The 17,178-nt window shown below is 45.7% G+C and overlaps 1 protein-coding gene across 3 annotated transcripts in view; it reads right to left on the bottom strand.

Moving 5' to 3' along the window:
* LOC135386307 (uncharacterized) overlaps nt 1-17,178 on the bottom strand; it is a 72,611-nt gene that overhangs the window by 43,961 nt on the left and 11,472 nt on the right. Inside the window, exon 1 of one of the 3 annotated variants that reach the window (XM_064616141.1) lies at nt 4,491-4,849. The exons of the other annotated variants lie outside the window; for them this stretch is intronic. Coding sequence (XP_064472211.1) covers nt 4,491-4,569 — 79 coding nt within the window. The 5' untranslated portion in view covers nt 4,570-4,849. Of the gene's footprint in view, nt 1-4,490; nt 4,850-17,178 lie in introns of those variants that run through there. 3 annotated transcript variants of the gene reach the window in all.

The following is a 17,178-nucleotide window of genomic DNA, read 5'->3' as shown; positions in this document are numbered from 1 at the left end:
AAGCGCCCTTTCCAGGGGTGATTTACACGGAATACACCCTCTAAAAAGGGTGTTCCAGACCATGTACGGTGTAAAAAGAGGTGTCAGTTATAGGACAAGCCATTTACACCCATAAGGGTGTTTTTCAGTTTACAGTGTACCCGTTCACCCATTTTCCATTTACTCCTAAGCAGTTTTTCTTTCTTCTTTTTTTTTTCGCAGACAAGAGGATGAAGATTTAGATGAATTTCGAAGGTTTTAGCTCGGTGCCATGTTAGCGCGTATATTTCGTCCGAGATATTCCTGGGCCAAGTGAAAGTGCAGTCTACAGAAGTGGAACAATGTATCGGTTTGTAAGGACACGCGCAAATACTCGGCCATATACGAGAGGACCGTTGCCTCATTGAGTCCAGTAAATCTGATAAATTGTAAATCAAAACTACACCTCGGAGGTACCGAGTTACTTTAATAAGCATTTAACATTTAACTGACTACTGAAATACTTTCGAAGGTTGCGCATGAAGTACTCTTTCTCGGTTACTTTTCTCCTGGTTTTCCCGCGCTTGAAGGCTGCAAGAGCGGCTGGGAAAGAGCGATGCGAGGGAAAGGGGTGTAGATATACAAGAAGGCGATGTCTATACTAAGCCTCCAAGTTCGGACACTGCCTTGGAAGATCCGCTGGCAATTCAGCGAATGAACAACCGGTGTTGCCGCGGTTGTCGTTGCTGTTTTACCGAAGTTAAGTTCGGTAAAATAACGGCAACAACGTTTCTTTTTTCTTGTTTTTTTTTTTAACAACTATGTTTTTTCCACGACTATACAGCTGTAACTTTAATCCCGTCCACACTTCAATTTGGAACTGGTTGGAACATAACAGCACACAAATGTTGCCTGAGAAGGCGAAGCACGATCTTTCCGAAAATAATAATAATAATAATAAACATCAACGCCAACGCCTTCGTCCGCTATACATTTTGAAACTGGAACTATAAGCCTAATAAGGAAGGCCTAGCTTTTGAGGCTGGATCTCTGATCTAGCCTTACGGTTTACCGACCCCTGCCGGACACTCATATATGTGTGGAGGACCTCCTCGAGCAACGGCCATCAATCTTCATCATCTGCAACCTTCAAGTCCAACTATAGCTTCATCACGGCTACTGCCGCAACGCTGCCCATATATATATATATATATATACACGCGGCAAACTGGTAAAAACGCACCACCATCGTCTGTAAGCGTATGTTCCACAAATAATTGGGGGTCTCATATGAAGCGAGACAACCATGACCACCGATATGTGCAGGCGGACGTCATTTGGACGTCAGGATTTGCGATTCCGTAGGGGGTGTTGGAGGGTAGGGTGGTTTTAAGGGGTGGAGTGACTGGCTTTTCGGCTTTTTCTTTCTTTCTGTTTTTCTTCTTTTTTATTTTCGGAGGGGTGGGGGGTGGAGTGGACTGCTGAGAAGTGCATTGTCCATATTTGTTCGCCCAACGCGTGGGTTCGAGGCTTTCCGTACGCGCTGCAGCACGCGTTTTCAGCTCACTTTTACCCCAAAGTTATTGGCGGAACACTACATGCCCCAGCCGCTGATACGATGGGCAAGCGGTGGACCTTACCCGCAGACGTCGGTTTAAACTATATAGAATCCAGAATTTTCCGAATCCGAATTCAAGGAAGGTTCTGTATATAGAATCCATATCTATATCCATATCCAAATCCATATCTATGAATCTATATAGAATCCAGAATTTTCCGAATGCGAATCCAAGGAAGGTTCTGCGAATCCACGAATCTCGAATCTTTCGAATCCTTTCTTTAAAAAAAATAGCTTAAAAGCCACGGAAAAACTCCTCCACTGAAAAGTGTTTTGAAGCAAATTTGATTTGTTTAATGAGAGGAAAGACAATGAAATAATAGCTCACTTTTAGGAGAAAACATTACACATACACTTCTTCCTAAGTGTACTTTATTTAACGTGGTTTTCATCGACTACAGGAAATACATAAACTCTGGAGTCTCGAAATCAAATGAACGCAAAACCGTGACACTTTTAAACTTGTAATAACGGACCTTTATGTTGTAGTTTTTGGCGCGTTCCCAAGGGGCCGCCGGTCACGCGGGCTTTCGACGGACTCCGGAGGCACCAATTTTAGAAGAAAAAAAAAAGAAAAAAGAACGTGTTCGGTGGATTCGAAAGATTCGATTCGCCGTTTTGTGCACTGGGATTCGGATACATGAATCTCGAATTCTGATTCGGCCCAGAATTCGCGGATCCGGGGATTCGCAGATTCGGTTGGCTCATTAAACTGTTCATCACAACTACGAGAATCCGATGCAGGAAAGCTAAAATCCGCGTGTAACGCCAAAATAAATTTTGTCTACACACGTTAGAAGTGATGCGTGAGTAGTGATACCGTATATCTCCCGCTCTTGCAACAACAACAACAACAACAACACCAAATAAGTAATGATGATGTATACTCAGCAAGTGACTTTTTCGGGTTAAATGCCTTTCTCAGATTCGGGGGGTAAAAATCGGGCGCTATTTTGTAAATCTGTAATTCGGGGAGAAATCGGGCGATAATTGTGCCTCCGGGTGTTATCGGGTGTTTTTGTTTGTCCTCGTGTCTATTCAGTCATCTCCTAATCTCTCTTTTTTGTTCTTTTGTTGTTGTTGTCTTTTTTTTTCGGGGTCGCGACCTTCCAGCGGTAATCCCCGAAGGCATAGACAGTGTTGACACACACGGGTGTATTGCTGGGACCGTAAGTGACCCATTCTTACATGCGTTACACGTGGCGACCTTTGTTCTCGTCTTCAGTGGAAACGTCACTTGAGGATTTCATGGTGACTGGAATTCGGGGAGAATCGGGCGGAATCGGGTTTAACCCGAAAAAGTCATTCCCTATCAGTATAGTGGGATGTTTCGCCCCGCTCTGGAGGGCACAATGTACGCTGCGAGAAAACCTGTACATGTACACACACACAGCCTGTACAGTGCCACGACGAAAGGTACCCTATTCAACAAACGATAGAGTTTGTATACAGGGGATGCATTACACGTCTACAGACGCAGCTTTGCACCTTGCTTTATGTAGGTGCGATGCCCACCGCAGCAAAGTCCAGTTAAACGTCTTTGGATCGATGGCGCAAATTGCCGGAAATTGCATAAAGCGTGGTACACTAATATCAGTCGAGGGTAACTTGTGTTGCAGTTACACCTATAGCTTCTGAAAATAATGACTGAGATAGTAGTTTTTTTTTCCTTTTTATTAAACTAATCACAGCTGCGGGTACCATTATTAAAGTAAGTCAGATACTTTACAGGTCACTTTCTAGTAAAGAAAATCTGAGAACACGCAACTCACCAAAAATAAGTTTTTGATAGATGCGTGTACGTTGGCATGCATTTTAGCTGTTGTGCCGTCCAACTGGCTACTACATCACACGCTCGTTATATACATAAGTAGTATAGTTGTTCTTTCGCAGTTATTGGTTTCGCTTCGGTTCCCTCTCACTTCAGATGAAGCAATCAATCAATCAATCAACACATATTCCCTTCTCACACTAAGAAGCCGTTCAACAAGAGAGCTGGAATCTGTGCTCGTATATCGAACTTCACAAACATCGCCTGAACGACTCGTTCGGAACACGCAAACGTTCGTTCGTTCGGTCAGACGTTCAGAACATGCAAACATGCGATATTATCCGGTACCTTTACCTTTAGGACGTACCGGTACCGTTTCACCTTTATAGTTGACAATTACTTTCACCAAAAGTGGACAGTAGTTGCAATATTACAAATTACTTTCCTAGGAAAACAGCTCGTTACTGTAACTCGTTGGTGAAAAAAAAAAGCATCTGGTTACAGTTACATGAAATCCGTGTACTACCCAATATTGAGTAATGGTACCCATTATCATGTCCGCCCATTATCGTGCGGGTACTCCAGACAAGATTACTCGCACAAACGCCGGTTCATTAAACAGCTCCGGTTAAATAATACAATGGCAGGGCAGGCGGACAGCGAACAAAACCCGCATAACATATTCCATGCGTCATTAAATCCGCGAACACGCGGTCACGAAAAGAAAACCAAAACATCCGATGGAAAGAGTAAATTCAAAAGTTCAGGCTGAGCCCCTTTGAAGTGCGTTAAAGTAGAAACGAAGACAAATTTGGAGTTATTTTAAGTATCGCGTTTGCACTAAACCACTGCAATGTAAGCCCCTCTGCTATTTCGAGCTCCTTCACCGCAACGCATTTGGCCACGACTAAAATTGTCTTAACTTCCCACGGTTTGCGCCGATTCTGAGGTTTTCGAGGCACAAAGGTGTGGACGAGGTTATATATAATCTGTTGCGAAACCCATCTTGTAAAAGGGGCAGACAGTAGGCCTGAGGTAGTTCACCACATGTCACATAACGACGACAACGCAGTCTACTATAGTCATTTCCGGTCATATAATGTTAAAACGGCAAAATGTCTATAATAACATAGTCGTACTTACATTGCAAAGCCGATCCCGCGATCGGACTGTTACAGAGGACGGCGGCGCGGCGAAGGATATCAACACGGTCCCCTTTCATCGCATTCTCCTAAGCCTTTCCTCCAGCACCGCGGCACAAGCCCACTGCCCAGACCCTGCGTCGTGCTTCACTGTCGCTTCTTCGGCACAAAAGCCCACGTAATCCACGTAGCGCTACCACTGTTCACACAATAACGTCAACACACATGCTGTTACACCAAGACGTAAAAAAAAAGAAATCGCAACGAGCACAATCCGATTTTTTGAAGCTGAGAAAACGACGGGTTTTCCGAGCGAGAGAGATGCACACGCCGGCTCCGTTGCAGATTGTCCTCTGCGCTGCGAAGTGACGTCATCCATTTCGCCCTTTTCTGTTTTTGCCATCTTCCTCTCCGCGGAGCTTCTCTCGCCTCCCGCCGAGGGGCGCAGCGAGTTGTGGCGTCGTCTGCTATGTGCATCTGTCACCATTTTTTTGCAGCTAGTTCTTTCTTTCTCGCTATTTATTATTTTTTTAGAGCTTCCCACACGACGTCTTGGGCCGTTTTGTGTTCCTGCTTTCTTGGCGCCGCTTCGGAGCAGCTTCGCGTAAATAAAGCGGAGTAGGAAAACAAGAAGAAAAAAAAATGTGAGGTCACGGATCGTCTGCAAGACATTGTGAGACACACAGTCCTTCACGACGCTTTCCATCCGAAGGCAAATGTGAAAAAGAAAAGATCCGGCAACCCGTTCTGTCTGTGCAGTGGGTTGTTACACAATAGTAAGGCTGAACATGCAAATTTCAAACGCCAGCTGTTTGTGCTTACAAAACTGGGACGACGGTGAGACATAGCGTGCTAGCATACTGATGTAGCGGCTTTGTGGGTTCTGTTCAAAAACACACACACAAAAAAACAGAAAAAAAACAACAACACCCGCACCAGTTTTGAACTTAAAAATGTCGCGGAAGTGTTTGTCCGTTTTCATGCAAAATTTACGGTAAGAGACGATATACTTGTCATATATCAAAACACAGACTTTTGAAATTTGTCAAGCCTCTTTTGCTGGCTTTGTGGTCATATTCGCAACACTTTCGTATGTACATCATTCTTCGTAGTGTTAGAGAAATGCTTTTCATTAACAGCCATGCATAGCTCAACAGACATGCAGATCACGCAGGTACCTACTCTGTTCACAGAGATATACATATCGCACGGCCAGGAAATTACTCGTTCGCAAAAATAGCTGGCAGGAAATTTACTGGGAATTTCCTCCTCCGCATGACACTTTTTTTTTTTGTCTATACATGTGTGATGACCATCACAGAAACAGAAGTCTTTCAAGAACAGCTGTGAAGCTAGCACTCTACGCTGCGCTGAAGGCGTGCAAGAGAACGCAACAGATAACAATAGGTATGCGGCCTGGCTTCCGGAAACAGAAATGAGTATTTAATAAAGTAACCTACGAAATAATAATAATAAAATATTTAATTACGTTATATTATAAAAAGTCTTGAAGTTTATATTGCACTTATTCGACCTAATATCATTTTCTCGCAGACTTCAATGTCTACCTATTCCATTCCGTCGTGTTAAGAACACGCTTGTTTTCAGTTAATATTGTTGATGCTTTGTGTCCTCGTAAGTTGCTGTTGGTGCATTTTAATGCTTTTTATCGCACGGTGGTATGCGATGGCAATGCAGTATATGTCCCTTTTTCACAGTCTCTGTTTCATGGGGTGTTATTTCGCCTTGCTGGGAGCACTGTAAGAAACGAATATAAATAAACATAAAACAAAAATATACTTTTGCATACAGTTCAATACAAAATATTAAAGGGATTGTGCCACTCGGCCGAAACTTATCCCGGATATAAATGACGTCAGCGTACATTCCCATTTTCACAGGATACTGGGTCGTATATAGGCGCCTAGAAAATTTGTACCGCGAATTCCGAAACTCTCCCGGCTGTGACATTACGGGAGGCGGCTGCGGGAGAAGTCACGTGCTTTCCAGGACCAATAGGAGTGACAGAGACTCTCATGTCTCTAAATGGCTGAGCTCGACGCCTAGTTTTGTTCGAAGGTTGCTATCTGTCCAACTCCAACACGCAAAAAAAAAAAAAGTAATAATAATTTGTCTTTCGTCAATTCGCTCGCGTGCACATAGTTTAAGTCAAAACATAAGGTGTCTGAGCTTCCACACCCAATTTCAGTAGGCTGCAATCATTTTCAGTAAAAATAAAAAGAAGAAAGGACACGAATCAATAACGGGCTCCGTCAAAACACAAGGTATCCAAACTTACACTACCCATTTAAACGCAACAATCGAACAATCAGTCACCGTTCGCTCGAAATGTGAAGCACAAGGTTGCTACGTCGTCCGTGCAACAATCGAACCGGGGAAACAATCGAACACCGGGTGACCTTAGTAGCGTACATCAGACAGGACGGATAGATGTATTGAGGACGGTCACCGAACCCTATCCACGCCTGCCGAATGTGTACGCCTGTTGAAAACACAATATGTTGTGTTTTCCACGAAATACAAAGTATCCAAAGACAAATACAAAGTATCCAAGGCCGAACACTGAAAGTGGGACTCCGGAACAAAATCGCCACAGAGATTAATTGTGACACAGCAGTAACCCTTGCGGTGTCAGGAACATACGTACGAAATATCGAGTTCCCAAAGTACGCAGATTTTATTCCAACGAATTATTACGAAGTGAGCGCTTCCCCTGTGTGAAGCAAGAGGGCGCTGAATGCGACACTGCTGACGTCATCCGGCATGGAAGAATGCGAGCTTCGTAGCAGACGACAATGCTGGGTGACGTCACAGCATCTTCCTCCGGGCGAACCGCCGCGCGCTTTGCATTTTGGTTTCGGTTTCTCATTGTCATCATTTGCGAATTAATTACTGGCACAAAAATAATGCGAGTGTTGTATTCTGTATCAAGGAAGCGGTGCGTGTTCGGTATGATGCTCACCTAATTTTTTTTCGAATCCTTGCGAAGTCACCGTTGAAAGGGCGAAATATGAGTGACTCAACGAAAACAACAACAACAACAAACTCGAACGTAAAATATGTTTTGATTACCGGTCAAGTACATTCCTGATGAAGCCACAATGGTGGGACAGAATGTGTAGAGTGCGTCTACTGGACGTCCGAAAGACGTCCCTCGGCAAGTCTTCTTCGGGAGGTCGCGGTATAGTGTGGTCTACTCGTACTCGGCAGTGCGTCAAGAGTTTCTAACGCGCCAATTCTTTTTAATGACTATTTGCCGACTGTTTTTTACACACGATGATAAACGGAACATGCCCTACTACCCTGTAGATTATGAAAACATTCCTCCTATAAATAATATTGAAGTCGCTGAACAATGAAGTTTTTACAATCATACTGGAGATGGATACTAAGAAATCGCCAGGCCCTGACACCACCAACAACATCATGACGTTGGTGAACGTCAACGTTGGACAATGTCATCATGACGTTGGTAGACAGACTGAAACCGAAACTAATCGGAAGGGGGAGCGATGGGTTCCACGAATGGGCACTTGTTCGCTGCCTCCTGTTGAAACAAAAGTAGGACCGAAAGTCGCGTCTTTTTCAGGGACCTTCGTAATCCCCTCAAGACCGTAGCTTTCGGACGTGACCTTATTCGCCCCGTTAGCTTCGAGCATAGTTCAACTCTACCAAATTGGTGGCACTCTCGAACACTATGACGTCATCAGTTCACAAACAGGGAGAGGTCTACACTGCAAGACAGCTGTACGACTACAAGTCCGTCTGCAGTCCATCTCTGGAGTCAGTAGACTGTATACAGGGTGTTCAAAATTAAGCTTTCACTAGCACTTTATAAATAGGCGAACAAAAGAAAACTGGTGCTACTTTTTTCTGTTCCCTGAGTGAGAAGCAGGTGCTACATAATTAGCAGCACCTGTTTCTTACACAAGTAGCGTAAAGTTATCATCCGGTTTCCTGTCATCGCTGTGTTTGCGTAGCGCTCGTGAAAGCTTCATTTTGAACACCCTGTAGATTGATGTTCGAAACCGCTACATCCGCAAAGTTACACAAGCAGGACGGGATTGAGTCGAAGTCATAAAAAAAAAACGTTCCATAAGACAGAAAGAACGCAACATATAATTAGCAACAACGAGTTACGATACAAGCATATATATATACGATTGAGGACAGGCAGTCAACGAACCTGTAGCACGATTGGGCAACAGGGAGATGACATCTCCTACAAACATCAATTAGCCCGGCTCCTTGTATACTCCGTATGGAGTATGGAGAAACACGCGAGGCGACCATCTCGGAGTGTATATAGAAGAGGAAAACTTCCTCGACGACCGGGCCGCACTGAAGAGCATTATGCAGATTAAAGTACACGTCAAAAAGTGGCACGGGGCAGCAGTTTATTAACTTAGGCGATGCGGCTCGGTCAATCGTATAAGTATATCTGCATAGATGAGGTTTAAATGTGTCAGGTTATAAGCTGTTACAGAAGTGGGCTATACGAGGAAGCTGTTAGGATTGTGTACATGGAACACTTCGTTCGGTTTCGCACGCGAGAAAAAAAAAAAAGAAAAAAAGATGTTGCTCAGGGTGCCAGACTGACTGCTTTTTCTTCCTCTTTTTTTTTGTGTGTGTGGCTGTATATACAAGTACAGAAGAAAGGAGATGGATGGACATATACCTCCCCCCCCCCACCCCGGCGGTATCCCACTCTGCTCACATTGCGGCGCATGCGCGTAACAAAATGAAAAAAAAAAAAACGGTAAAGAACGATTGGCTCCCCATTCTATTGAAATATTCACCATCACTACTCTTTTTACCACTGGTATTTCCGCGATTATCACCGGCCAGTCACCTATACAGCATACACTCATTGACCATGCTATAGGCCTATATCATAGACCTATATATAGGGCTATATCCGAGGCCATGCTATAGGATTGGAAGGTCGCAGGTCTGAATTCTTCCACCACTCGTCCTGTCTCAGGGTTTCCATGCGGCTTTCCTGGCAGGCTTTCTAGACCCACGAAGTCGGCCCAGTACGCAAACGCTTCCTCTCGCATGTTTCAGTATGCTACGTGCTTCGAAGTTTCTCGAAGCTTGTTTTTTTTTTTAAATCCGTTTTAGCGCCGCGAAGCAACTTTGGCTATGAGCTGCGTACATATGTACACAGATGGCGAGAGGACAGCAGGAAGAAGGAGTGGGGGTTAGTATATGCGTCTTGGGCCGACTTCAGGGGGAACTGTGCCGACATTCGTCTGGAAAAAGTCTTCGAAAAAAAAAACATGGGGAAAGCCTCAGACAGCACAGCCGGTGGTGGGATTCGAACCCACCACCTCTCAGTGTATTTTAACTCCTTGTTCTTGCCACATATATCACTCCCTTTTGCAGAGTACAATTACTCTCAAAAAGGAGCCTGCTTACTCCCTTTATAGGGAGTGGGGTTACGCGCTAACTCCCTACCGGAGAGTAACATTACCCTCTGGTAGGGAGTAAGGGAGTAGTGTTACTCCCCTGAGGGAGTGAGGAGGCACCTTTTCGGGAGTAATTGTACTCTCCAAAAGGGGGTGATATATGTGGCATGAAAAAAGAGTTAAAGTACACCCTAGAGGTGTGCGCCGCCGCGCCGATGCGCCGCCGCCGCCGAGTGCATAAGCCTCGCCGCCGCCGCCGATGCAGAGGGATCGGCGCAGCGGCGCCGCCGATACTGCAAGAGCTACCTGTGGCAAGAGGCCGTACAAGAGCCCGTACACGTTCTTTGTATTGGTTAAATCCGAAATATAACTCTGCTTTTTCAAAGCGTCGTCCATTCAGAGCATGCTGTCAATAATTTGTACTTAAAAGCTTCAAAACTTAGTGCTTGAAAGCCTATAAAACGACGGGCATCGTGTTCACGCCGCACTTTTACGTAACACTTACAGAAGCGGGACTGGGGCAAAGAAGGGTCACGCCGATAGAAGCAGATCGGCATCAAGCCGCCGCCGCCGCCGGCACAAAAACAGGAGGTACGCCGCCGCCGACAAATTTGCCCTCGGCGCACACCTCTAGTACACCCTTTAGGCCATGCTGCTGGTGTTTGTCGAAGTACGCGCAGGGATTGTAAAAGCAAGACGCCTCTTCGTCCCTGGTCTCCAGCATAAGGTCGATGATTCTGCTAGGGCGCGAGATTAATATTAGCCCCACGCGCAGAGAAACCTCCACCTCAGAGAGAGGGGGGCGATAGATCTTCATGAATAACCACCGGAGGAAACATATCACCCGTCCTTCCTCATCCGACCTCCAATTTCTCCGCGCCGTCTCCCGTACGTTAAGTCCTGATGCTCACTTGCGCCCGACAGACGACCGCATCGAAAGCGAAAGGTCATCATTCCTAATCCGTGCAGATGGAGACTACGAGGTTCGGGTCTGTTTACTCTGGTTGCAATCCGCTACGCGCGGATTAATATCGCGCACTCGGAATCGAGGGAAAGTGTGGCGAGCTTATCTATTCTCATGCACACGCTGGAATGAGATACATAATGCTCTAGCGGAGACTTTCTGCGCCGCGAGCGTGTAGGCATTGAAAGGCACGGCATTCTGAGGACCTTCTTTTTCTTTCTTTCTTTTTTTTTTATTCTTTTTTTATTTCATGTCGGCGCCAGGAAGCAGCTGTGGCTATATGAGCGCGGCGCACAGACGGAGCGGCGACAGATGGAAAGAAGTCAGCACGAAGGGGATGGGAACAGGGGGGGAGGGGAAGGGGGTTAGTATGCACCCTGGGCAGACTTCAAGGGGAACTTTGCCGACATTCGCCTTTAAAAGTCTGCAGGAAAACGAAAGGTTCCGGACAATGTCATTTCGTAAAGTGGGGATTACGTAGTCCTCGTACTCCCCTCCGATCTCTCCCCAAGTGGGTTTTTTTTTTCTTTTTCTTTCTTTTGTTTATTCTGCGCTACAACCGCGATGCAACGGTGGCTATATTGGGTGTGGAGTAAGGTAGGCGTGGGCAGATGGAGAAAGGGTGGTAGGTAGGGGTGGAGGGAAACCTTGCGGCTGCATGGCGTCCTTGGCGGGATTTGAACCCACAATTTTGGTACTATTAAGGGGATACTTGAAAAAAATAGGTGAGTATCATACCGAACACCGGCCGCTCACTTGATAGCGAATACAACATTCGCATTCATTTTGCGCGAGGAATTAATTCGTAAATGATGAAAATACGAAACCGAAACCAACATGCAAAGCGCAGAGCGGTTCGCCCGGAGGAAGATACTGTGACGTCACCTGGCACTGTCGTCTGCTACGAAGCTCGCATTCTTCCGTGCAGGATGACTTCGGCAGTGTTGCTTTCAGCGCCCTCTTGCTTCACAGAGGCGAAGCGCTCACTTCGTAATAATTCGTTCGAATAAAATCTGCCCGCTTTGGGAACGCGATATTTCGTATGTATGTTCCTGACACCGCAAGGGTTACTGCTATGTCACAATCGATCGTTGTGGCGATTTTGTTGCGGAGTCCCACTTTAGGGTACCAACCATCCCAGTACCCGGATTCCGTGGTGCATTTCATGAATATCGGGATTGAAAGACAAACCTCTCTCCCCTCTCAAAATTGTTTGTCTCCAGGCCAAATCCAGCCGACCCATGCTTTGCCCTAAAAGCTCTTTTTGACCTTTTTTTTTGGATACCACATAGAGCTTCGACCATTATGGTTGGAGGGGCTCATTATTTAATTTCCCACATCCCCACCAGCAATGGGGTAGAGTATCGCCCTCTGGCGATGAAACTGCCCCGTTCATCATCACAAAATCAAGTTGTTGCTCTTTTGATTTGACGTGGATCAACCCGCGGATTCAAAATTACACGGGCTTCCTTTGGAGTGAATTTACGATCATTCATAAAACGGGGGCTCATGAGGGTCGATAAATATGGTTGGTTTGAATCTGACGTGTGCCGTCAAATCCACATCACTGGTCACCGTGCTTACACACAATGGTTTTTATTATTATGCACTCTTTCGTTTATCTTTTTTTTTTCTTTTTTTTCAAATTTGAGTACTGATTTCTTTAAACTTCCGCCTGCCGTCATTTTGTCTCCGAGCGGTCTGGAACAATTTCGAATCTCTGCCGACCGGACGGCAACAACTGGCTGAAGACGCGTCACCTTTGCGGCAGCTGGGACACAGAGGTGACCCGCGGCGTAATTGATCAAACGGGTCACGTGCCCAGCCAGCCCTCCAATAGGGATTCCGCCTCTCGCCGGCAGAGGTCAGAGCAGCGCGCGCTCTTTCCTCCTCCCTCACGCGCGCGCGTAATCATCTGGCCCGTCACGCCTGTGACTCATCCAGGTTTGGGAAAACGTGAAACAGCATGCCAGGGATCAGCTCAGGATTTCCGAATGCTGTTTAGCAGAGCGGAGAAAAGTGCTCTTTAATGGTCGAGAGACGAAACATTAAACCGCACGTCTGTCATGACAGCAGCTCATGATCGCCGATCGTACTCCACGATGCATTGTTACATTTACAAACAAAGAAAAGAACAGTCTAGCAAAAGATTATACACATTTTTAAGGAAAAGACCAATTCGAACTCGCCCGTGTTGCTAAAATTACTATTAGGAATTGCTACTACATCGGTAAACCACAAGGCGTGGGCGTATAGGAAGGGGGGCAAGTGGGGCTGTGCCACCCCCCCTGGAACTCCAAGGTCGCTTGTGAAAATACTGTACTATTTAGTCATAGGTCGTAATGATTATTCTCAGATGTCATGATCGGAATCTCTGAACACACACATACAGTGCGCAATGTCCACCTCCAGAAAAAGATGTGGTAGGGGGGGTTCCACTCTTGCCCCCCCTGGAAGCGCTTTTGCCCCCCTTGGAAAAAATTCTGGGAACGCCCATGCCACAAGGTGTTTTCTTTTTAACTGCACCTCATTTTTAAAAAAAAGCTATGAGAGCAGTATTGGTACTGTTTTTGCATTTGAGTTATACGGTCAGACGGGCATCTTCGCTAAGTGAATATGTAACTACAAGACAAGCAATTACCGAAAATTCAATAAATAACTCTTCACTTAGGGGCTTTCAGACAAAAAGTGAGATAGAATGGCAGTCAATTATCTCTCGTTGAAAGCCATTCTATTTTTTCAAACAAAGTCCTGAAAGCAGCACGTGTGTTAAAATATATATCGCTGAATACTTCTATTGCCACGCAAATGAGACGAAACCAAAACTATGATGAGCTACCAGTGCCGGATTTACAGTGGTGGGGGCCCCGGGGCACAGTGCTGTGGGGGCTCCCTCGTGTATTCTATGTATTATCCTGTGTATTCGTGTATTATATGTCTATAAATGACATCGTTTTGTATCTAAAGGACGGCGGCCGTGTGGCACACTAGTCCGAGATTTTTCAGCAGTCAGGTTTTGTCATATTTTGAACATTTCGTAGACAAGTGAAATAAATATTCTATTCATGTCTATCCAATGTGTTATTCGGGGTCGATATGCGTGGACGGAGGACAGATTTTTACCAAGTTTCCGTTTCGGGGATGCGTTTCAGGCATGCAAAACAGATTGCCCTTGGACAAGACCTTTACTGGTGGGGGCCCCTTTGTGGTGGGGGCCCCGGGGCAAGCGCCCCGTCTGCCCTCCCCTAAATCCGGCACTGTGAGCTACAGCTAGGCTTCTAGCTCACGATACCAAGAGCTAGAGCCGCACCCTGTAGGTTTGGCCGGCGATCATGGGTGCGGTCATTTTTTATTGTCACGTGTATGCTAACGTTTGCAAAATCCTGTCGCCAGCACCTATCCAGAATGCCGCGTTGCGTTCGCCTAGCACACTATCGTCTATATGGACCGATATATGTTAGGGCCACGACGGGCACCTCTGTGCCGCCTACAACTAGTGCGGACGTCGCCGGATAGTTCTGCTTCCCACGTGTAGGTGGCGACCCGGCAAATGTGCCGTTCCTATCCTTTCTCTGTGCCATTAAAAAAAAAAAACGCTACTCTATTATGTAATCCGGGTGACGGACAGCTGCCGCGCCGTGAAAGGTGTACAAAAGGAAACGTTCTCGTTCCCACGTCACGTTTTGAATAGAAGCCCTCCCGCACAGACGGCGGGCGCCACCAGGCGAAACGAAGCACAAGCCTATCAAGTTGCGTGGGTAAGCCTGACACACAGGAAAGTTCTCTTCGAGTAATTCCTTCCGCTGGTAAACTGCAAGGTGATTCACATCCTCCTGATAACTGTATCCTTTTTAGATCATTTCTTCCTGTCGCACGTTCAATTCTTTTCTCTCTCTTTTTTTAATTTTTACTGCCTCCAGCGTTTTTTCTTCCCAAGCACCACAATGTACTGAAAATGTACTGAAAGTACAAGAGGGGTGGACGGTATGGTGTCTTATCAAGCCTCTTTAGTTTCACCAGTCTGTTCATACGTGCACCTACCCGTCCACCCTTATTGCACTCGACTTTCAGTACATTGTGCTGTTTGGGTTGTTCCCAGGCAGCACAATGTGCTGAAAGTCGAGTGAAGTAGGGGTGGACGAGTAGGTCGAAGGCCTATTGGACAGGCTCCTGAATCTAAGAACATTGATAAGACACATACCGTCCACCCCTATTGCACTTCACTTTCAGTACATTGTGCTGCTTGGGTTGTTGTATTCAGTTTACTTTTCGCACGTCACACGCGTTCACTTTTTTTTTTTTTTTAAATCGTGCTTTGACTCGCAGTATGTGTAGCAAAATAAAGGACCAGCGTTGATGAGGACCACGCGTAGTTAAACGGTGCTCTGGTCTGTGCTTTATTTCAGGATCCATATAGTTGATTCTATTTGCCCACGTGAGGGCGTCGGGTAAGGCGTGAAGCTAGGAGTCATAGAACTGTACGCATACGAGGAGACTTAACTTTAATGTGGTATATCTCTACGCTGCGCTACGAAGTCTCGCTGATTAACTGATGTAGACTCTACGCTTAAAATCATAGCAATTAGAAAATGAAGAAGTCCTTAAACAGAACTGTAGGACGTATATCATTCTTCGATAACTTTTTTTTTAATTCCTGGCAATAGCCTATTTCATCAAAGTGTAATACACTGCCCCGCTAGTGTTTAAATATTTTGAACATTTTAACGCTGCTGGGTCCACGAAGGAAGTAGTGAAAATATAGAGTTCAAACGCTGTCGAGAACACAAGGTTTACAGATGAGCTTTCGTGCACGAAACCTCCTTAGTCGAGAGTTTTAGCAAGTGGTTTTCACTGAAACGGTTTTGCCTCTGCCGAACTAGAGGATTTCATCTGAATCACTTCCCGTTCTTGTTCGTCACCAGCGAAGTCGTTTGTGAACTGCTTAAACGGTACCCGGGTTCGAATCCCGGTGCTGGCTGTGCTGTCTGGGGTTTTTCCTGGGTTTTCCTCAGACGTTTTCAGACATATGTCGGCACAGTTCCCTTAGGAGTCGGCCCAGGACGCACATTCCCCCAGGGCGTCAGTCGTGACGTTGCCCACCTACGTGAGGCCGACAACGACAAGCCCTTTCATCATCCACCACCACCACCACCGCTTAAACGAAAGTGATTGAGTTGCCGATAAAAATCACTCATAAAACCGGATGTTCCTAAACGTTTGAACTCTAGTTTGACTACAAAACACCAATTTTATTAATGACGGATAAAATTTTCACTAAATTACGTCGGTAAAAGAACCCTCAGGTGGGCAAAATTAAACAACAGACCCGACCACTCATGATCACAGTTGTCTGGCGACGTAAAGCTACGAATTATTAATACATCGGCATGGTCGAAGGGATATACTACTAGATGCCGCAATGGCGACGATAGTTTCCTAGGGTCGTGACAGTTATCTCGATGTGATATCCGGAGTGTCGGTCATGGCCAACGTCTTCCTCCATGCACAGACTACAGTCAAACTCCTTTACAACGAAACTCAGGGGACAGCAAAAAAAAAAAAAAAAATCGCATTAAAGGTATTTTCGTTAAAAAGGATGCCCATTATTGGACCTATAGGGCTCCAGCGGGACCTAGTGGTATTTTCGTTAAAAAGGTGTTCGCTATAAAGGAGTTTGACTATATCAATTGCTCTACTCCCTTATTACAACCCCAAGGAAAAGAATATACGCCGTCTTTTTGGAGCGAAATGGGTGTAATGTGTATATGTCCCGCTCTGCAGGGTGTAATTTCGAGAATTGGTGCGAAAAAGGTGTAGAGGCCATCAAGGTTCTAATGCTTGGCTAGGACAGGTCTGGCAACAGTGTGCCGTTTACTCTGCGTTCTCCAGCTATGGCGGTCGGAGTTAGTTGTGGTAGTTTTCGTGTTATTTGGGCAGGGCGTTTGTTGAACTATATAGGCATGTGATATATCATTCGCTCGCTGGCGGTATAGCTAGAAAGTCATGGTACACACTGGGAGGTAACGGGTTCGAACCCTACCAAAGGCTGTACATACCGTCCGACGTTTTCTTTTTTTCTTTTTTTTTTAGGTTTTCCGGAAGACTTGGTTGCACCTGAAGGCGGCCCCGGACGCGGAATAATCTCACTCATAAGGGAGTATCGAAGGCTATATTGCTTCCACATCGAGATTGCCTAATTTTGTCTTTCAAAGCGCGTGATAACTTCTAACTCCAAAGACGTTATGAAAGCGAAAGCAAGTTATTCGACCGCTGCTCGTCTCTGCATTCAGGTA

The sequence above is a fragment of the Ornithodoros turicata genome, chromosome 2 (assembly GCF_037126465.1).
Source record: "Ornithodoros turicata isolate Travis chromosome 2, ASM3712646v1, whole genome shotgun sequence".
NCBI lineage: Eukaryota > Metazoa > Arthropoda > Arachnida > Ixodida > Argasidae > Ornithodoros > Ornithodoros turicata.
The sequence above is the reverse complement of the archived record's forward strand: the minus strand, read 5'-3'. Positions and strand labels throughout refer to the sequence as shown.